The 18,953-nt window shown below is 56.9% G+C and overlaps 1 protein-coding gene across 7 annotated transcripts in view; it reads right to left on the reverse strand.

The window, feature by feature from the left end:
- The window catches only part of AR (androgen receptor), a 48,965-nt gene that overhangs the window by 6,971 nt on the left and 23,041 nt on the right, over positions 1-18,953 (reverse strand). For all 7 annotated transcript variants that reach the window (XR_014184926.1, XR_014184927.1, XR_014184928.1 and 4 more), the window contains exons 3-6: positions 16,318-16,434; positions 9,025-9,312; positions 1,287-1,431; positions 510-640 (exon numbers count right to left, since the gene is read on the reverse strand). Coding sequence is in view for 1 of the 7 variants with exons in the window: in XM_082061645.1 (XP_081917771.1) it covers positions 510-640; positions 1,287-1,431; positions 9,025-9,312; positions 16,318-16,434 (681 nt within the window). In the remaining 6 variants the exon portion in view is untranslated. The remainder of the gene's footprint in view (positions 1-509; positions 641-1,286; positions 1,432-9,024; positions 9,313-16,317; positions 16,435-18,953) is intronic.

An 18,953-nucleotide genomic window follows, 5' to 3' on the forward strand; every position in this document is an offset into this window, starting at 1 on the left:
ACAGCAAGGGTTACCCAGACAGCGAAGAGAACACAAGAGCAAGAGGAAGAGGAAGGCTGAGGAAGTGGTGAGTGCAGACCAAAGAAGAAAGTTCTGCCCACCAGCTGTGGGCCTCTGACCAGCTCAGTGGACTACTGCTAGCCCAAGGATGCGTGTTCAGCGCTCGTTATACAAGACAGGCAAGAGAACAGACTGCAGCGCTGCTTTCCCACTCAGCAGGTGACACTCAGAGGTCCCCGTGGTGACAGCGGCCAGGCCGAGGAGCCACCCCCGGGAGGTGCTGTGCTCGGCAGCGGTGGGACGGGTCACCACGGGCTGGCTGGTGGCCTCCTCGCCACAGCAGCTCCACGTCTGTGAGCAGCTCAGAACGACGCGGAGAGGGGAACACCCGCAGAGGGGAACACCCGCAGAGGGGAACACCCGCAGCCCCCGGGAAGCGCGTGCGCAGGGCCAGCACCGACACGGCCGGCGTGGCACAGCGCGAGGGCTGCGGTGCGGCCGGCACTCACTGATGCTGAAGAAGAGCAGAGCCTTCATGCAGAGGAACTCCTGCGGCGTGATCTGCAGCCAGCCGAACTCCTGGGAGAGGTGCCGCATCCGCACGCACTGGCTGTACATGCGGGACTTGTGCATGCGGTACCTGTGGGGCGAGACGCGTCAGGCACGGCTCGAGGTGACAGCGTCGCGTGACGTGGGCAGGACACGGCCCAGCCAGCGCTGCTCGGGGATGCCGGCAGCCACGGGCCTGTGTGCAGGAGGGGAACGCTGTCCAAAACGCGCGTGTGTCACCACGGGGTCCACCTGGGACTGCAGCGTTTGTGCGACCCTCTGCGTCCTGAGACAGGCTGCAGGGGGTCACCAAACCGGGCTGGCCGCGAGGGACACAGAGCTGAGCTCGGAGCTCTCACAGCACGTTTGGGTTCACGTGCTGCTGTGCCCAGTTATTGGCTTTAAGCTCCTCTACCTTCATGTCAATAAGCCCTCCCCGACTCTAAGTCATCAGAGAGAACGCCCTGGCATTACACATTTCCACCTTGCTGGTCCACGGCCAGGCTGACAGACCAGGAGGAAGGACCAGCAGGGACACTCCAGCTCTCCTGCTGGCTCTGGGATGCCAGCAGAGCGCTCGGAGGGGACGCACAGGGCCCTCCTGGGCGCTGCTGGGCTCTCTGAGAGCACCGTGACTCAGGCTGCACATTTCATAGGCAAATTCCTTGTCTCGTTCTCATTTCTCATCTAGTCTGACCCAGACAGAGCACAATATTGGATTGCTATTTTGCACTTACTCATTGAAGACCAAATCTGGAGCGAAGTAAAGCATCCTGGAATTGACGTTGGTGAAAGATCTCCAACCCATAGCAAAAACCATCAGGCCCATCCAAGAGTACTGGATTATTGACATCTGGTCATCCACATGCAGGTTGCGAAATCCTATTAAAAAAAGGAAAGGGGGATGTTACAGATGGTGTTGGGCTGCTGCAGCCAGCAGGGCTGTTTCTGTGCAGACCCCAGCTCTGCTGCAGCACTCTTGTCACCATGATGTGAGTAACCAGTGAGTAACCCTGAGGTCTCATCACAGGGTTACAGACTGCTCCAGCTTCTCTGTCAAATACACAATGCATTTATCTAATTACTATAAAAATGAATATGAAAACCTCCGTTGAATCGCAGGCTAACCAAAAACATCAATTAAATTCAAATTAGCATTCCCAGATGGCGGTGCGCAGCTAAACCCCGGGCGTGTTTGCAAGACGCGCACAAACACCACCCCAACACTGTGCTTTTTCCAGATATCTGTGGTTAGCCGGGCGGGTTTGTCCTCGGGGAGCCCTGGCCCTCGGGGCGAGCGGGTCTGTGTTGGGGCGCCCTGAGCGCTTCCCTGTGTCGGTGAGTGTACAGGCTGGATCACCACTCTGGGTGTCAACTGCAGGAACAGCATCCCACCAGCACCCGCGGCGGGCTGAACGCCATCGGAGTGCTGCTTCCTTTTGGATTACCCCTGTTTCTCATTGCTTTCTGTCGCCTGGTTTTGCCTTTGTTGTGAAATAAGGTTTGTTTGAGCTTATCACTTGTTTGGGTTAGCTCTGGTGCACCTCTGTGGCAATCTGGTTTCAAGAAAATCATATGTTATTTCAATCAAATATTAAAGCAATTCTAACGCCTCCAGTGTATAATTGTGATCCACTGCGGCAAGCATCTGTTTCTTGCCTGGGAAGCTGTGAACTGCAACCGGGCACATGGCATTTTATTGCCGACTAAACTTGCTTCACATTTGTAAGTTTTCCTCTCACCTTTCACGCCAGTGGATTGAAAAGCTGCAGGTTGCGTGCGATGGCGCCGCCCCGCGCGGTGACCTCCAGCGCCGGCCCAGCGCCGCCCCAGCGCCCGCCCCGACGGCAGCGCCCGAGTCCAGACACGGCACCCGGGCAGCCGGGGAACCCACGGAACCCACCACACTCCTCTGGCGCACGTGTCGAAATCGGGGTTTCAAATTTAATTACACTACTGCCTGCTATCAAAACACTTTAAATTTGGTCAGAGATTCATTCAGCGCCTAGGAAGGCCCAGGCCATCCACAGCGACAGCTCCCTTCCAGACCTGCCGCTGTTGCTCCTCCTTGCTCAGTCTCTGCAGAGATGGGAGAACCGGAGCCTCTTGCGGCGGAGCCGGCGGCCGGCCCTGCCCGGCGCCGCGCAGGAACGGCCGCACCGGTGCACGGCGACGCGGATGCACGTCCCATCAGTCCGCTACACACTCACCCCCCAATCCATAAGGTGGAGTTTTCCCTTTTAAAATTGCTCTTAGAAGGAAAAACGCTTCTTGTCCTCAGCGGGAGTTAGCAGCCAAGCTCTGTTAAGGGCGGACACGGAGCAGCGGGCGGAAGCGCAGAGCGACGGGCAAACCCTGCGCGGTTTGCGGGGGGCGCTGGCCAGGCCCAGCGCGGGGCGCCGGGACGCACCCCAGGAGAGACGCTCTGAGCCACGCGGGCAAGGGAATCCCGCTAACAGGAACGTATCTGTGACAGCAGATGCTCTGTCTTCAAAAGAGACACAAGGGCTTCCAGTGAGTGTGGCCCGAGAGGCGCTGGAGGGCAGAGCCGCTGCCGGCGCCACCGCGCGTGGCAGGACCCGCGGTGCTCCAGCAACCAGCGCCAGAGCCGCCCCGGGGGACCGGCCCCGCACCCGCCTCCCGACCCGCCGCTCCGGGTTCCCTGCTCCTCACCGGTGCCAGGAGAAGCGTTTTCCCGCACTCGTTCATTACCTTGTAATTACGCTCGCTGAAAAAAAAATATTTGTGCAAGCTTTATCAGTGTTTAAGGAAAGGTGTTTGAACACAAGGGCTTTGTTGTTACAAGACTTTAAGATCACTCTCTGCTTGTCCACAAAAACAAGTTCTAGAAACACAGTGGCCGATTTTTCTAAAAGGAATCACTGTTTCCAGTTCCTGAGCTGAAACGCCTTGAAACAAAACTGATGTTCAGAGATCAGGCACGTATCGCTTCCTGGGAACCTCCCCCTGCAGGCGTCTCGGCTGAGGTATGGCCAAATCACTGTAAATGGAAATAAATACTAACCTAACACCGCAATACATTGTTAAATTGTTAGTACGGGCACGGTTTGAAGAGCCCAAGAGAAGCTGCCTTCTACAGAAAGGAATCACAGCAAAAGTGAAATTAAATTAGTGATGATTTGAAAAAGATCAATGCATAACCTTTTCCTTGTGAACGATCCCAAGGCAGCCTGCTTTGGAAACACATGCATTATCTCCCCTCTTGACGCTACGCTGTGCCAGAGCGGCATCTTCCTGGGAATCGGCAGCGGAGCAACATCTCCTTACCGTAAAGTAGCATTTTTATTTATGAAAAAATACTCATTTTGTGTCTGGAAATGCTATTGTCCAGAGAATGGAAAAGGATGCACCATCGGTTGTATCATTATAGTTAAAGGGTGAGTTAGAGTATGAGGCAACAGATTTGAAAGAGGAAAGCTAGCAACGGCCTGGAGCCCCGAGCACCCCGAGCTCCCCAGGACACGCACACTCGGGATGGCTCTGATAACCAGGTCCTGCGGCAGCAGGTGCCGCGGCTCCCGATCACACCTGTGCCAGCTGCCGAAACCCACAGGGCTGTGGCTGCTGTGCCACACCTGTCCCTGACCCCAGCAACGCCCCCGTCCCCAGCAACGCCCCCGCCCCTGTCCCCAGCAACGCCCCTGTCCCCAGCAACGCCCCCGTCCCCAGCAACGCCCCCGTCCCTGTCCCCAGCAACGCCCCCGTCCTGCGGACCCCCCGTTTGTCACAGACTGTTTCCTGACAGCTTTGGGGACAAACTGAAGGCTTTGCATTTGCTGCCAGTTACAATTATCTTTAAACCAACGTGTTTGAGTGCTGAGCTAAATTAACACCTTCACTGAATTTATTCATCTAGAAAAGGGAAACGACATACTCCTTCCACCTACCTTGAAGTGGACAGATTTCATGGATTTAATCAGACTTTCTCATTCTGTTTCAGCAGCTTCCTTGGCAAGCTGTGGTTATTTAATCTTTCATTTCCAGGGAAACCACAGTTTGTTTCTACCTTCTCCTATGCAGAATTTCAATTGCATAGGGTCCAAAGGGCCATACAGCAAATTTTCTCTACAGGACAGAGGCTGATATTGCTACTGCGGGCACACAGAACTCAGAAGCACTCCTACCTAATGCTGTTTTCTTCCTAGGGTATCGGTGAAGCCTCCCTGTAAGAAGTGCAGCAACACCATGCTGTGTATTAATCACTCGGTATACAGGTGATGCTCATTGCAGGATGCAAGGTCAACAATCACCTATTAACCAATATTAATTTATTGCCAGTACTACCAGGCTGAGGAAGTTACAGGTGCGAGTTCCTGCTCCCCCCGGCAGCACCAGCCACTGGAAACTAAAACCCTTACACTGATTTCTCTCTTAACTGACGCTCAGGGCTGCTTGTGGTTAGTGTAGCCAATGCTTGTGCCTCATTAACGGGGAGAGGGGAGGGGGACGCTGCCGCCCTGCCTGGGGACAGGCGGCTTCCAGCAGGTGCCGGGCTGCCCGCGGGGCTGTGCACGGAGCCTGGGAGACGCGCTGCCGTGTGCTGATGTGGTGTGTGTGTGCTGATGTGGTGTGTGTGTGCTGGTGTGTGTGTGTGTGCTGATGTGATGTGTGTGTGCTGATGTGTGTGTGTGTGCTGATGTGTGTGTGCCGTGTGCTGATGTGGTGTGTGTGTGCCGTGTGCTGATGTGGTGTGTGTGTGCTGATGTGGTGTGTGTGTGCCGTGTGCTGATGTGTGTGTGTGTGCTGATGTGTGTGTGCCGTGTGCTGATGTGATGTGTGTGTGCCATGTGCTGATGTGATGTGTGTGTGCCGTGTGCTGATGTGATGTGTGTGTGCCGTGTGCTGATGTGTGTGTGTGTGCCGTGTGCTGATGTGATGTGTGTGTGCCGTGTGCTGATGTGGTGTGTGTGTGCTGATGTGTGTGTGCCGTGTGCTGATGTGTGTGTGTGTGCCGTGTGCTGATGTGGTGTGTGTGTGCTGATGTGTGTGTGCCGTGTGCTGATGTGTGTGTGTGTGCCGTGTGCTGATGTGATGTGTGTGTGCCGTGTGCTGATGTGATGTGTGTGTGCCATGTGCTGATGTGATGTGGTGTGTGCCCTGTGCTGATGTGGTGTGTGCCATGTGCTGATGTGATGTGGTGTGTGCCCTGTGCTGATGTGATGTGTGCCCTGTGCTGATGTGATGTGTGTGTGCTGATGTGATGTGTGCGTGCCATGTGCTGATGTGATGTGTGTGTGCCGTGTGCTGATGTGATGTGTGTGTGCCGTGTGCTGATGTGATGTGTGTGTGCCGTGTGCTGATGTGTGTGTGCCGTGTGCTGATGTGATGTGTGCGTGCCATGTGCTGATGTGGTGTGTGCCGTGTGCTGATGTGGTGTGTGTGTGCCGTGTGCTGATGTGGTGTGTGTGTGCCGTGTGCTGATGTGATGTGTGTGTGCCGTGTGCTGATGTGATGTGTGCGTGCCATGTGCTGATGTGGTGTGTGCCGTGTGCTGATGTGATGTGTGTGTGCCGTGTGCTGATGTGATGTGTGTGTGCCGTGTGCTGATGTGATGTGTGTGTGCCCTGTGCTGATGTGGTGTGTGCCCTGTGCTGATGTGGTGTGTGCCGTGTGCTGATGTGGTGTGTGCCGTGTGCTGATGTGGTGTGTGTGTGCCGTGTGCTGATGTGGTGTGTGCCGTGTGCTGATGTGGTGTGTGCCATGTGCTGATGTGGTGTGTGTGTGCCGTGTGCTGATGTGGTGTGTGCCATGTGCTGATGTGATGTGTGTGTGCCATGTGCTGATGTGGTGTGTGTGTGCCATGTGCTGATGTGGTGTGTGCCATGTGCTGCTGTGCTCCATGTGCTCATGGCGCCACCCCAGGCGCTGTCCCCCCAGCCCAGGCAGCCTGTGCTGCTCCCGCCCTCCGCTCTGCTCCCATCGCACCTCGTCAGCAGCGGCCTTCATTAGCAGCCTCCAGCCTCCCAGTGCACTGCGGGAAGATCTTTCTGTTTTGGTAAAAACAACTGCATCCCGCTGGTTTAAATTGCTCGGGTTTTGTTTCCATTACTCCTGTCCCTGCGCACGTTCGCCCGCACCACCTGCCACCGAGCCCGCCGAGCGCCAGGCTGCCCAGCCAGCCCACGGGCTGCGACCCGAACACGCTTCTGCTTCGTTAACCAAAATGTAATTTAAATAAATTACAGCCAGCAGACCACCTCTGGCTGGGCGGTAGGATTCTGCATGTTTGCCCAAAAAGCAAAGCAGCCACAGCGTGTGCAGAGCAGGGCAGCGCTGGGCAGAGCCGTCTGTCCCTCACCTGTCCCTCACCAGCGCCCAGGAGCCCCAGCGCCCACAGAACCTGCAGCAGAACCTGCTGCCCAGCACGGGGGCTGCGGAGCCACCGCCAGGCTCCGCCGCACCAGCACTGCGCGGCTGCTCGCTGCCTCCCTGGAGAACGTCAGCACTGTGGCTAAGAGGTGAATTTGTGGCCATTACTGTTGAATTCCAGCACTGGCACATGTGAGGGAGCTGCTGGGAAAAGCTGGGAAAACGCACAGGCTGTGCCTTCACTGCACCAGCAGTGATGGTAACGATCAGGCCAGCACCAGATGTGATGCCAACAGTCACACCAGCACCAGATGTGATGTCAACGGTCAGACCTGCACCAGATGTGATGCCAACAGTCACACCAGCACCAGATGTGATGTCAACGGTCAGACCTGCACCAGATGTGATGCCAACAGTCAGACCAGCACCAGATGTGATGGTAACGGTCAGACCTGCACCAGATGTGATGGTCCGTGGCCGCACCGTCCCACCGCAGCATGCCCGCACGGGGAGCCGGGCTCCACACAGGACCCGCTGCCCTGCAGAGGGTTTGTGGTTATACTGTAACCGCCCAGAGCGTGGTGACCGCCCAGATGCAGGATAGTTTTGCCCAGATGCCGTTGCTGGCGCGGCGGGCACCAGCACAGTGCTGCCACGCACACGGGGTCAGACATCAGCTGCAGCACAGGAGAGTAAAAGCCTTTGATAAGGGGGTGGTTCTGATGAAAACTGTTTTTCAAAGCACTCTCCCTTTCCATTAGCGCTACCGCAGTTGTCCAACCTCAGCCCCGGACTGCCGGTCAGGTTTGGTCGTATCTCTGTGTACTTTTCTGGAAAAGTCTTAATGTCTGGCATAGGTAAGCCAGCAGAAAAAGCACAATTTGTCCCTGGCTTCACATGCCAGGTGAACCTTTTCTGACTCAAGAATATAAGAAACAGAAGGGGCTACTCTACATTTAAGCATATGCAGACTAACACCCCTAGGGCCACCAGTCAAGCTGCTTCCAGGGGGGCTGCCACATTTCTGGGAACATCAAACATCTGCCTGCAGCTCATCGCCAGGTTTTGGCACACGGTGGCAAACTTCCTCTGCCCCGGTGCTCTCCGTGGTCACAGCACCCGCACACAGGAGCAGGGAGCTGGTACCGGCCCCACGCCCCAGCTCGGGGGTGCGGGGGGTGAAGCGGCTCCCGCTGCACCCACAGTGATCTCAGTCCTCTGTGATTTCACTCATTCCCTGGCAGGATTACAACATGCAACAGGCGGCGTGTTACAGACCGGTAACCTCTGTGCTCAGAACCACGGCGCGTATTCAGTGAAACACATCTATCACCAGGATGTTTTCATTTACAGCACCTGAGAGCTATTACTATTTGGAAAATTTCCAGCCATAATGTACTCCCATAACACAACTCTGAATGCATCATAAATACATTCCAGCAGCCTGTCACACAAGAGCAACCTGACTGCCAGGAAGAAGGTCTTTGGGATTTCATCTCTCTCTTTTGCCATTTTACAATTAATTGGCCTATGAAATACAGAAAAGGTGAGGAAGGATCTCCTCCATTTCTCAAGCCTCAGCTCCTTCCAGCCCAGTTTCTCCCATCTCACTTTCACATCATGAAATATCACACGCCTGAGTTACCCGGGGGAACTATCACCACTCCCTGTGGGTTACGGGATGGGCTAATGATGGTTTTGAGAAGCCTTCTGCAGGTCTGGTGGCCACGGCCCTGCCCGTGGAGCAGAACCCGGCACGGGGAGCGGGAGGAGCGCGAGAGCCCGAGCCCTGACAGCCGCAGCCCCTCGGTCTGCACAGCGGGGACAGGCCCCCCCCACCCCTCTCCACAGACTCCGTCACCTCTCCCACCCACCAGCCACCCGCAGGAGACAGACCCAGGGCTGCGCGGCTGCTTCCCGGAGATGTTACACATGGGGTGCACGTGGAGATGCTCCCCAAGGAGCAGAGCGATGGGGGGACAGGCTGTGGACCCTCCTCCCAACCCACCCCAGCAATGCAAGCGGGGCCTTGACGACAGTGCCGGGGAAGGGACGGGCTCGTTAGTTAGTTAGTTAGTTAGTTAGTTAGTTAGTTAGTTAGTTAGTTAGTTAGTTAGTTAGTTAGTTAGTCAGTTCTCCTCTCACCTGGCAAGGCCTTTGCCCATTTGACCACGTAGACCAGCTGCCTCTCCCCGAGCTCGTTGAGGCTGCTCAGCAGGTTGGAGAAGGAGTCGGGCTGGCTGTTGTCGTGGCCGGCACACACCACGCCGGGCTCGATGGCCTCCAGGACGTTGAGGAAGATGGGCTGGCACTCGTACCCGTCGATGCGCGTCATCACCATCTTGGGCGCCTGCTCCTCCGTGGGGCTGGACGAGCTGGCTGCCTCCGCCTCGTCTTGTGTCTTCAGGTTACCCAGCTTCTTCAGCTTGCGGGCTGTGGAAATGACGCATCTTAGTGTAAGACTTAAAAGTAAAACAAACAAACAAACTTGAGGTTTCTTGGCCTCCAGCTCCATCACTTATATTCAGCAGGAAAGGGAACCTGATGGGCACCAGCAGCTCCTCCCTCAGCGCACGCTGCCCAGAGTGCCGGGCACCGCGGACCTCACCTAAGGGCAAAAGGGAGGATGCACAGCACAGGGAAACCTATCTGCTCATTCATCTTATATGGAAAAGAAGCATCATTTACATCCTCAGCCGTGACTGGCCTCACACTAACTCCCACTCAGAAATGGAGTGGAAGAGCTGGGGAAAAGAGAGAAGAGGTGACTCCATTTGCACAGCTACTCACGTGCAACTAAAAAGGGAAGCAACGCAAGCAAATACCCTCAGTAGATGGTCACGTTCCAGGGAAAAAAGGCATTGCCTCTGGACGCTCAAGTCAGACTGTTCCATCCCAGGCCAGAGCGGACACGGGATGAAACAGATGAAAGCCCGTCCCTGCTGGGGCCGCCGCGGCGCCCGCCGCCCGCCCCGGCTCACAGCCGCTCCGCTGGCGCACGGTGGAACACGCGGTAACGGCGGGCGGCCCCCAGCTGGCTCCCCAGGCCCCCAGGCAGGAGCAGACACGGTGGGGTGGCGGGGTCTGCTCACCCGCTTCGGGAGCAGCATGGGCTGGGGGGACTGGGGCTGAGCGAGCAACTGTGCCCGCGTCACCGGGATGAAGTGTCTCCTGTGCACTCAGCGTTAATTACAGACACTAATCTGCTAGCAAGATACACCAAGAGCTTCAGATGTGGGACTTGAGAATTCTTTGGGAGTCAGTGTTCACCAATGTGACATCTCCCTGACGGTGCTCAGCACAGCGCAGGCTGGCAGGCTAGTGCAGACAGGAACAGCCTTCGCCCCTTACCGACTCCAATAAACCCTAATTAATTACAGAACAAAAGCCAATTGTTTAATTCAAGTTGAGAATATAACATCAAACCAATTGTCCTTGGGGTTTTGGCTCCTTCATTACATGATACTTATCTCAAATTTCCTTTCAGCTGTAATTAGAAAAATAAGCAGCGAAACATAAAAATGTCAAGTTAAAGTGCAGCTTTGTAAATCAAAACGTTGATCTTTAAGTAATGCACGTTGGGTGATCTACTGTACGAGCAATTAAGTGAGACAGGCTGCTCTGTAAAGGAAGGAGGAGGAAGGAGCGGCAAGGGAAGCGCCGCGGGCGCCGGGCTGCGGGCAGGACACCCGCTCAGCCCCCGTCCCACCCGCGGAACGGGGACAGACCCCATGGCTCACAGCGGCGCCTGGCGCGGGGCCCTCGGAGCTGGGGGTGCTGCAGGGGAGAGGAGCTCCTGGCTTAAAGGAGGAAATAAACCCCAAACTGTATCTTCCACGGTGGATAATCAGTGACCAAATGGAGCCAAACCAGCGCTGTATAGAACACACATGTGGTTTGGTTTAAATGTTATATTTTTTCTTAAAATTGAATAATCTAGTACCAAAAGATGTGAAGTGCGAGGAGAACAAGCAGCAGCCAGGCTGGCTCTGAGCTGGCAGCCGCAGGCCGGCCGCTCCGCGCGCGAGGGCGGTGAAGGCGGATGGTATAGGAGCTGCTCCTGTCCTGGAGCCTGTGTGTGCGCTGCCCGGAGCTGCTGCTCCACACAGCACCGAAACGCCAGCGTTACCGGATGGAGAAACGCTTCGGAGGCACAGACCACCTTATGTTCAGTCCCCGCGCAAAACCCCTGCTTGGTGGTGGCTCCTACTACTCAGCAGCCACTGGGAACAAAACCAGAAATAAATAGAAATTCAAGGCATCTGTTGTACTTTAACTCTGGGGTGAGCTCAGGCAGCAGGAGTCTGCACTGCACTGCTCCAGACCACGGTGGGACGAACCCCAGCACGTGTGACTGCGCTGTGAGTGGGGACAGTGACACCGGGATGCCGGAACAGCGTCTGCTCCGACTGGAGGGAAAAAGCTTAGAGGACATAATTAGCTGTTCTCACGATAAAACATTCACCAGTGAGAACGCCCAGGGAGCACAGGACAGAGGATGACGAGGTGACAGACAATCGGTATTGTCACCTGCCCGCGCCCCCGCTGCTGGAGCTGCCGAAGGAGCACCCTGGGCTCCAGCACCAGCTCCTCAGGAGTGCAGGGCTTGGGGGCTGGAGGAAAGCGCTCCGCACAGCGCGGCAGGACCCAGCGCGCCCGCACCACGCACCCGCTGCGGCTGCAGCCAGAGCGCCAGAGCCTGGAACAGGACTCGGCTTACAGCCTGCTCTTCAGATTCCTTATTAACATCAACATGCGGCTTGTCAAAACCAGATCCTATCAAGCTATCAATCTTTCTTGGCATGATAATTTTAGTTGATAATTACAACAGAACTAGCATAGCAGACATGTTCAGGGGATCTGAGTTAGTCTGGCTCACATGAATTAAAAAACTCAAATGATATAAAATCAGATGGTACAGCTGAATGATTTCAAATTGCTCAGGCGGTACATCTCAAAAAGAACTATCAATGTTGAAACAACATCAAGTTTGTTTCTTATGATGATTGTTCATGGCCCTTTGCTAGTGAACGTCTACGTGAATTCCAAAAAGAAAGTGAACCATGTCTACTAAAGTCTACCGAGGTCTGTATGACAATGCAAGGATGGGAAAACAGTAACGAACATTAAAGACTGATAACTGAACAGATTGATTAAGGTCTGCTGAAAAGCTCAGTCTGCTAAAGCAAATTACATTCCACTGTAAACAGCTATACAGAGCAACTGCAAAAGTGAGCTGAGCTCGCTGAACATGGAACTCCATCCTGGGCAGCCTGAACCCCCCGAAAGTAGCTGGACAGACAGAGCTTGGCTGGACAGACAGAGCTGGGAGCTGGCAGCAGGGCCAGGGGACGCAGAACCACAGGCAGGAGGAGACGCCCCTCACCGCAGCCCCCGGTACCGGTGCTGCTGGTTAGACAGTCACGTCCAAGCACAGGAGCCACAAGCACAGGAAAGACCAGACACTGCACCTTGGAGCGAGGAAGACAAGAGCTTTGCCCAGGTGGCCGGGCACAAGGCTGAACAGTTACCCAGGCACAGCCAAGATACCCACCGTGGGGACAGAAATGCAATACAAGTCGTTTTCTCAATCGAGCAAGCAAAGCCATAATAAAGATCCAGTGGCTGGAAATCAAGGACAGACAAGATGAAAAATAAGGTACATCCATCACAACACCGAACCGAATTAACTACTGCAACGGTGCGGCAAAAAATGTGTTAACCGCTCCACTGCTGGAAACGCTTCCCTCAGTATCAAATGGGCTTTTACGACATGAGCTCTATTTTAACCACAGCAACCGGACCTGAGTTAGGACTAAACACAGGTATGACTCACGCCTCGGGCTTTCGCAGGCTGTTGGCAGCTCCTACAGTAGCTTTCTAGCCCTGCCACCAGTGGAACGAACTGAATGTTACAGATGTGGGAGGTTTTGCCCTGAGAACGGACGCACACGAGCAGTCCCTGGGCAGAGCTGGGCACGGGCAGCAGGTGCTCGAGGGACCTCGCGTGCACTGGAAAGGACGCAGGGGCTTGGGTGCCCGTGTGTGCACGGGGCTGGAAGGGTCCGTGTGACCGCGTGTGCAGCGGCACAGGGACAGGATCCGTGTGACCGCGTGTGCAGCGGCACAGGGACAGGATCCGTGTGACCGCGTGTGCAGCGGCACAGGGACAGGATCCGTGTGACCGCGTGTACAGTAGCACAGGGACAGGATCCGTGTGACCGCGTGTACAGTAGCACAGGGACAGGATCCGTGTGACCGCGTGTGCAGTAGCACAGGGACAGGATCCGTGTGACCGCGTGTACAGTAGCACAGGGACAGGATCCGTGTGACCACGTGTACAGTAGCACAGGGACAGGATCCGTGTGACCGCGTGTGCAGCGGCACAGGGACAGGATCCGTGTGACCACGTGTGCAGCGGCACAGGGACAGGATCCGTGTGACCGCGTGTGCAGCGGCACAGGGACAGGATCCGTGTGACCGCGTGTGCAGCGGCACAGGGACAGGATCCGTGTGACCGCGTGTGCAGCGGCACAGGGACAGGATCCGTGTGACCACGTGTACAGTAGCACAGGGACAGGATCCGTGTGACCGCGTGTGCAGCGGCACAGGGACAGGATCCGTGCAGGCACCTGCGCTGGTGCTGAGGGCGACAGGACCATGCAGCAGCAGAACCATGCATAGAAAACCAGCATTATCACTTTTTTTTCCCCCTCTCTTTGGCTTTACAGTGTTGGTCGGGAGAGAAGATTCTATTGAATGGATTTCAGCTTGCAGGTCAGAGTGATCCCAATCAATAATGAAGTGCTTCGACATGTTGCCGGTCTGTGCCAAAGCAGAGAGCCCTAAATCAGGTATTCAGCGTGCCAGCTCCTCCCCCTGCTCCCCGCACCGAGCGGCTCTGCTGGTCACAGCAGCTCTATTGTACCATCCACTGATTAGTAATTAACAGGCAGTTAAAGACAACTGTTGGGATTTTCGGAGGGTTTTCAAATGCTCTGCCTCTCTACTGTGGGAGAAATAACTGTGGACAAACTCATAGCGTGCATGTTTCTAACAATTGCCTTAAACCGACATTGAAAACAAATGTAAACCAGACCAGGCAGAACAGGTCAGGGTGACCCAAAGAGCGTAAGAAAAAAAAAAGGGGGGGGGCTAGCAGTATTAGCGTTAATTTTGTCAGCGCGTCCTGCAGAAGGTTACGCTGGTGTATGTCTTCTCTTACTTAAGGAAATGTCACCAGAAAAAGGCATTTAAAAATACGAGCGTGCTCGCTGGGGATGGCGGCGCCGCTCGCTGGTGCTGCTGGTGGAGGGGGCGCTGGCTCCGGCTCCGGCTCCGGCTCCTCACCCGGCCCCACCGGGCCCAGCGCCACCACGGGCCGGGCGGTGACAGCGCCCCCATCCCACCCCACCCGGCAGGACACGGGCGGTCGCCATGGCCACCAACAGCCATCAGCGGCCACGGACACGAGGGTCGCTGGGAGCCCCCGCGGGCGGGGACGGGTGACGGGCTGGGACAGGGACGGGTGACGGGCTGGGGCAGGGACGGGTGACGGGGCTGGGACAGGGACGGGTGACGGGGCTGGGACAGGGACGGGTGACAGGCTGGGACAGGGACGGGTGACGGGCTGGGACAGGGACGGGTGACGGGGCTGGGACAGGGACGGGTGACGGTCTGGGGCAGGGACGGGTGACGGGGCTGGGGCAGGGACGGGTGACGGGCTGGGGCAGGGACGGGTGACGGGGCTGGGACAGGGACGGGTGACGGGGCTGGGACAGGGACGGGTGACAGGCTGGGACAGGGACGGGTGACGGGCTGGGACAGGGACGGGTGACGGGGCTGGGACAGGGACGGGTGACGGTCTGGGGCAGGGACGGGTGACGGGGCTGGGGCAGGGACGGGTGACGGGCTGGGGCAGGGACGGGTGACGGGGCTGGGACAGGGACGGGTGACGGGGCTGGGACAGGGACGGGTGACAGGCTGGGACAGGGACGGGTGACGGGCTGGGACAGGGACGGGTGACGGGGCTGGGACAGGGACGGGTGACGGTCTGGGGCAGGGACGGGTGACGGGGCTGGGGCAGGGACGGGTGACGGGCTGGGACAGGGACGGGTGACGGGGCTGGGACAGGGACGGGTGACGGGCTGGGGCAGGGACGGGTGACGGGCTGGGACAGGGACGGGTGACGGGGCTGGGACAGGGACGGGTGACGGGCTGGGACAGGGACGGGTGACGGGGCTGGGGCAGGGACGGGTGACGGGCTGGGACAGGGACGGGTGACGGGGCTGGGACAGGGACGGGTGACGGGCTGGGACAGGGACGGGTGACGGGGCTGGGACAGGGACGGGTGACGGGCTGGGACAGGGACGGGTGACGGGGCTGGGGCAGGGACGGGTGACGGGCTGGGGCAGGGACGGGTGACGGGCTGGGGCAGCACCGGTGGGGCAGACACTGGGAAACAAACTGGAGAAAGCACCCGGTAACCCCTCCCCTGCCCCCTCCGCTGTCAGGGCCATTTCAGCAGGGGCAGGTGCATCTGCCCGTTTTTCAGGGTGGTTTCTTGCTCATTCTCACATGAAGTGAACTCAACCACGAGCCACTCGCTCATCTACATTGTAGCTTCTAGATTTCGAGCAGAAAACCTCCGACTTTGGATACAGGCATTGTCACATTTTGGTGGAGCTACAAGTCTTGGGAAAAACAGCAACAAGGATATTTACCAAGGACAGAGAAGCAACTTCAACAAAGAAAAATACTGGGGCTGTAATCTTATACAGGAAAATGCCCCTTTCTGCCTGGGAAAAATATTCTTAACATGGGATTGCTGTGCTGAAGGCTTCAGTGTGAGTGAGAATCCCGCTCACCCAGCCACTTACATTTTTTTCAGACTAACAAGGTTTTAAATTAAGGAAAAGACTGTTTCCTGAAACTCAAACAAAAGCTTAATGAAATTCGCAGTCTGGGTATTAGAAACCTGCAAATGTTTCCCAAGGCTCATTACACTCCATCAGCCTCATTTTTCCAGACATTTAGTGACTATCAATATGCCAAGTAGGTTTGTTATCTGCAGATTAGCCCGGCTGGCCCAGCCCAGCCGAGGAGCCCGGGGTGTTCAGACCCAGGAGCCTGGGGTGTTCAGACCCAGGAGCCTGGGGTGTTCAGACCCAGGAGCCCCGGGGTGTTCAGGTGGAGGAGCCGGGGTGCTGGAGCCCGGGGTGTTCAGACCCAGGAGCCCAGGGTGTTCAGGTGGAGGAGCCGGGGTGCTGGAGCCCGGGGTGTTCAGACCCAGGAGCCACGGGGTGTTCAGGTGGAGGAGCCGGGGTGCTGGAGCCCGGGGTGTTCAGACCCAGGAGCCCCGGGGTGTTCAGACCCAGGAGCCCAGGGTGTTCAGGTGGAGGAGCCGGGGTGCTGGAGCCCGGGGTGTTCAGACCGTACCTCCCAGCGTCATCCCCGCCTCGTAGCACTTCCGCAGGCGGCAGGACGGGCAGTTTTTCCTCCGGAACTTGTCGATGGTGCAGTCGTTCCGGCTGGCACAGAGGTACTTCTGTTTACCTGCAAACACCAGAGGAAACGGCCCATGGGTGCTGGGCACCAGCCAGCCCAGGTTCACCAGGAGCAATGGGCTCTCGCTTCCCCAGTGTCCCCAGGGTCAGTGGCACCACGGGAGGAGGGACAGGAGGGACCACGTCAGTGCTGGCTTCCCAGTTCACCTCCCACCAGGAAATTTAAGTTGGAAGTTGGTATCCTTTGGGAAACCAGCACCGCTCCTGTCCCCGCTGCTCTCCAAGGAGCAAAACCGCTGTGTGGCACCGCAGGGCAGGCAAGAACAGCCACTAAAAGGCAATGAAACATGGATAGTTTGGTTCTCATGGTTGGCTTTTTGCTGCGAAGAGCCGTTCTTCTCCCAGAACACGGTTTGATCCGCCTGCCACAGCACTTACCCATCGGTGCTGAACATGGTCCCCAGTGGCCTTCCCTCCATAGCCACAACTCTTTGCAGCACTTCGGGGGCTGAACTGTTCTCTGTGCCACCCATTACCACTAACTGGGTTTGTCTGCAGGTTCCAGCTCTGCCGCCGCGGGTGTCGGCACCAGCGCCCCGTCCCAGCGCTGCCCTGGCAGCTGGAGCGAACGGGGACCGGAGGGTCCCCGTGCGGGACACCCTGTGCAGCCGCCGGCTCGAGGGCAGGCAGGAAATGCAGAGCTACAAGTTACTCATTGTCAGACTAACCAATATTTCAGACCTGCCTTTCCATTTGTGCCCAGAGCAGCCCTTAGAGCTCCGAATTTCAGCTCCTTTTTAACTGCCTCATTTGCTAGACATGCCAAGAGTGAACTTTCCTTCCTGACTCACCATTTGTTTTCTTGTCAAGTCTAAACACGTTTACTGGATCAGGATTTATCTGATGTTCTTCATGCCGTTCCAAACTAAACCAGCCTTGGTAAATAATAGAGCTGTGCGCCTCAGACTCTGCAGAAGCAGCCTACATGGGAACTCCGTCTATATCCGGCCTAACCTTCATTCATCATCCTGCAAGTGTCCGCTTTCTATATTCATATAGGAATGGCCCTTTAGAGTCACCAGAGATTCATTAGAAGGATGAGGCTGAATCTAACTCCTTCACGTACCAATTTTGAGAAGAGTTGCACCAGTCTGGTGCACTGATTTATCAGCTCCCCACCTCCCCCACACGCATCCACAACTTCTGAAGATACCAGAATCAGAAGAAGCACAAAGGTTTCATCAGCCTGGCGTCCTGGACCTCCCTGGCACCATCTGTTGCTTCCCCATCACCCCCAGCCCCCACGAGCAGGAACCCCCGAAGGTGCCACCGTCCCCCAGCGCTGGCTGGTGACACCGTGCGGCTGCAAACCCCCGCAGCCATCGCAGGGGTGCGGAAAACTCACCGTAACGCTGGTTAGAACCAACTCCTCAACCCTGCCCGTGCACAGGATGGCACTGGAGCTGCCAAAATACCACACGCCCAAACTTCTTAGAATCATGCCTATGAAAAGCTGATCACTACACCCGCCCAGTGCCTGAGCTGTTCAGACTGGCGACATAATGGGCCACGAGCGCATTACCTGCAGCACGTGAGACCTCCATAAACCCTTTTAACACTGCTCTCATCAGCAGCTCTTCTCATCCCCTCCCTTTGCTCATTATCGGTGTTAAGGACACTCAGACGAGCCTCAGAACACAAGCACCAGTCTCCCTTTCAACAGTTCATTGAGAAGGATGAGTAATAAACAACTTCAGCTGAAACTGGGTTACTTGGAGTTATTTTTGTGCTATGGGAAGCGAGTGCCGAGGCCACACTCTCTCCACTCGACCTCTTTCCGTGCATACATGAAACGGGAACAGACGCTCTCCTTTCCCAGGCACGGGGAGCGGGAAGGGGATTAGACTCTCCTTCCCCTCCCGCCGCACGGCAGGATTCCTGCCCGACAGCGTCTGCTCCAGAGCCCAGCAGAACAGCCACGAGTGTGACCGGCCGGGGCTGGGGCGCCGGCAAGGCTCAGTCCCGGCCCAGGGCCAGCTCGGTCCCCGGCCTCAGGCACCGGCTCCTGCCCCTTCCCTGGCTCGCCCCCCTAGTCTGAACTACAGCTCAAGATCTTTAAAAAGGTCCAGCCTGCCCATGAATGGCTGTACCAAGGGAAAGCACACAGTCACTGCCCAAGATCCCTAAGGCCACCCCCGGGGTCAGGCACAGCCCCATCTCAATTCCCCTGCCAAGAGCAGGAGCACCCCCAGCTCTGCCCCCGCTCTCCCCAGGCTCCAGCAGCGTCCCCACCCTGCTCTGTCCCCCCAGCACCACTTGGGGGGCAGCAGGGCGGCACCAGATTTGGCTGCAGACACAGCTGTGCTGCGTTCCTCCAGCTGTGCAGCAGCATCTGCCACCTCTGGCACAGCTGGGAAGGGATGGGACAGGGACCCATCTGGCAGCAGAGGGACCAGGCAGGAGCCTCCGCCCCGCAGCCCCGGTCACCCTGCACAGCCGAGCCCGTCCCAGGGTCTGCGGCGCTGCACCCCGCGATGGGCTGGGCCGAACGCGAGCTGCGACGCTGCA

This window comes from Streptopelia decaocto (genome assembly GCF_964273445.1).
Source record: "Streptopelia decaocto genome assembly, chromosome: 10".
NCBI classification, from domain to species: Eukaryota; Metazoa; Chordata; class Aves; order Columbiformes; family Columbidae; genus Streptopelia; species Streptopelia decaocto.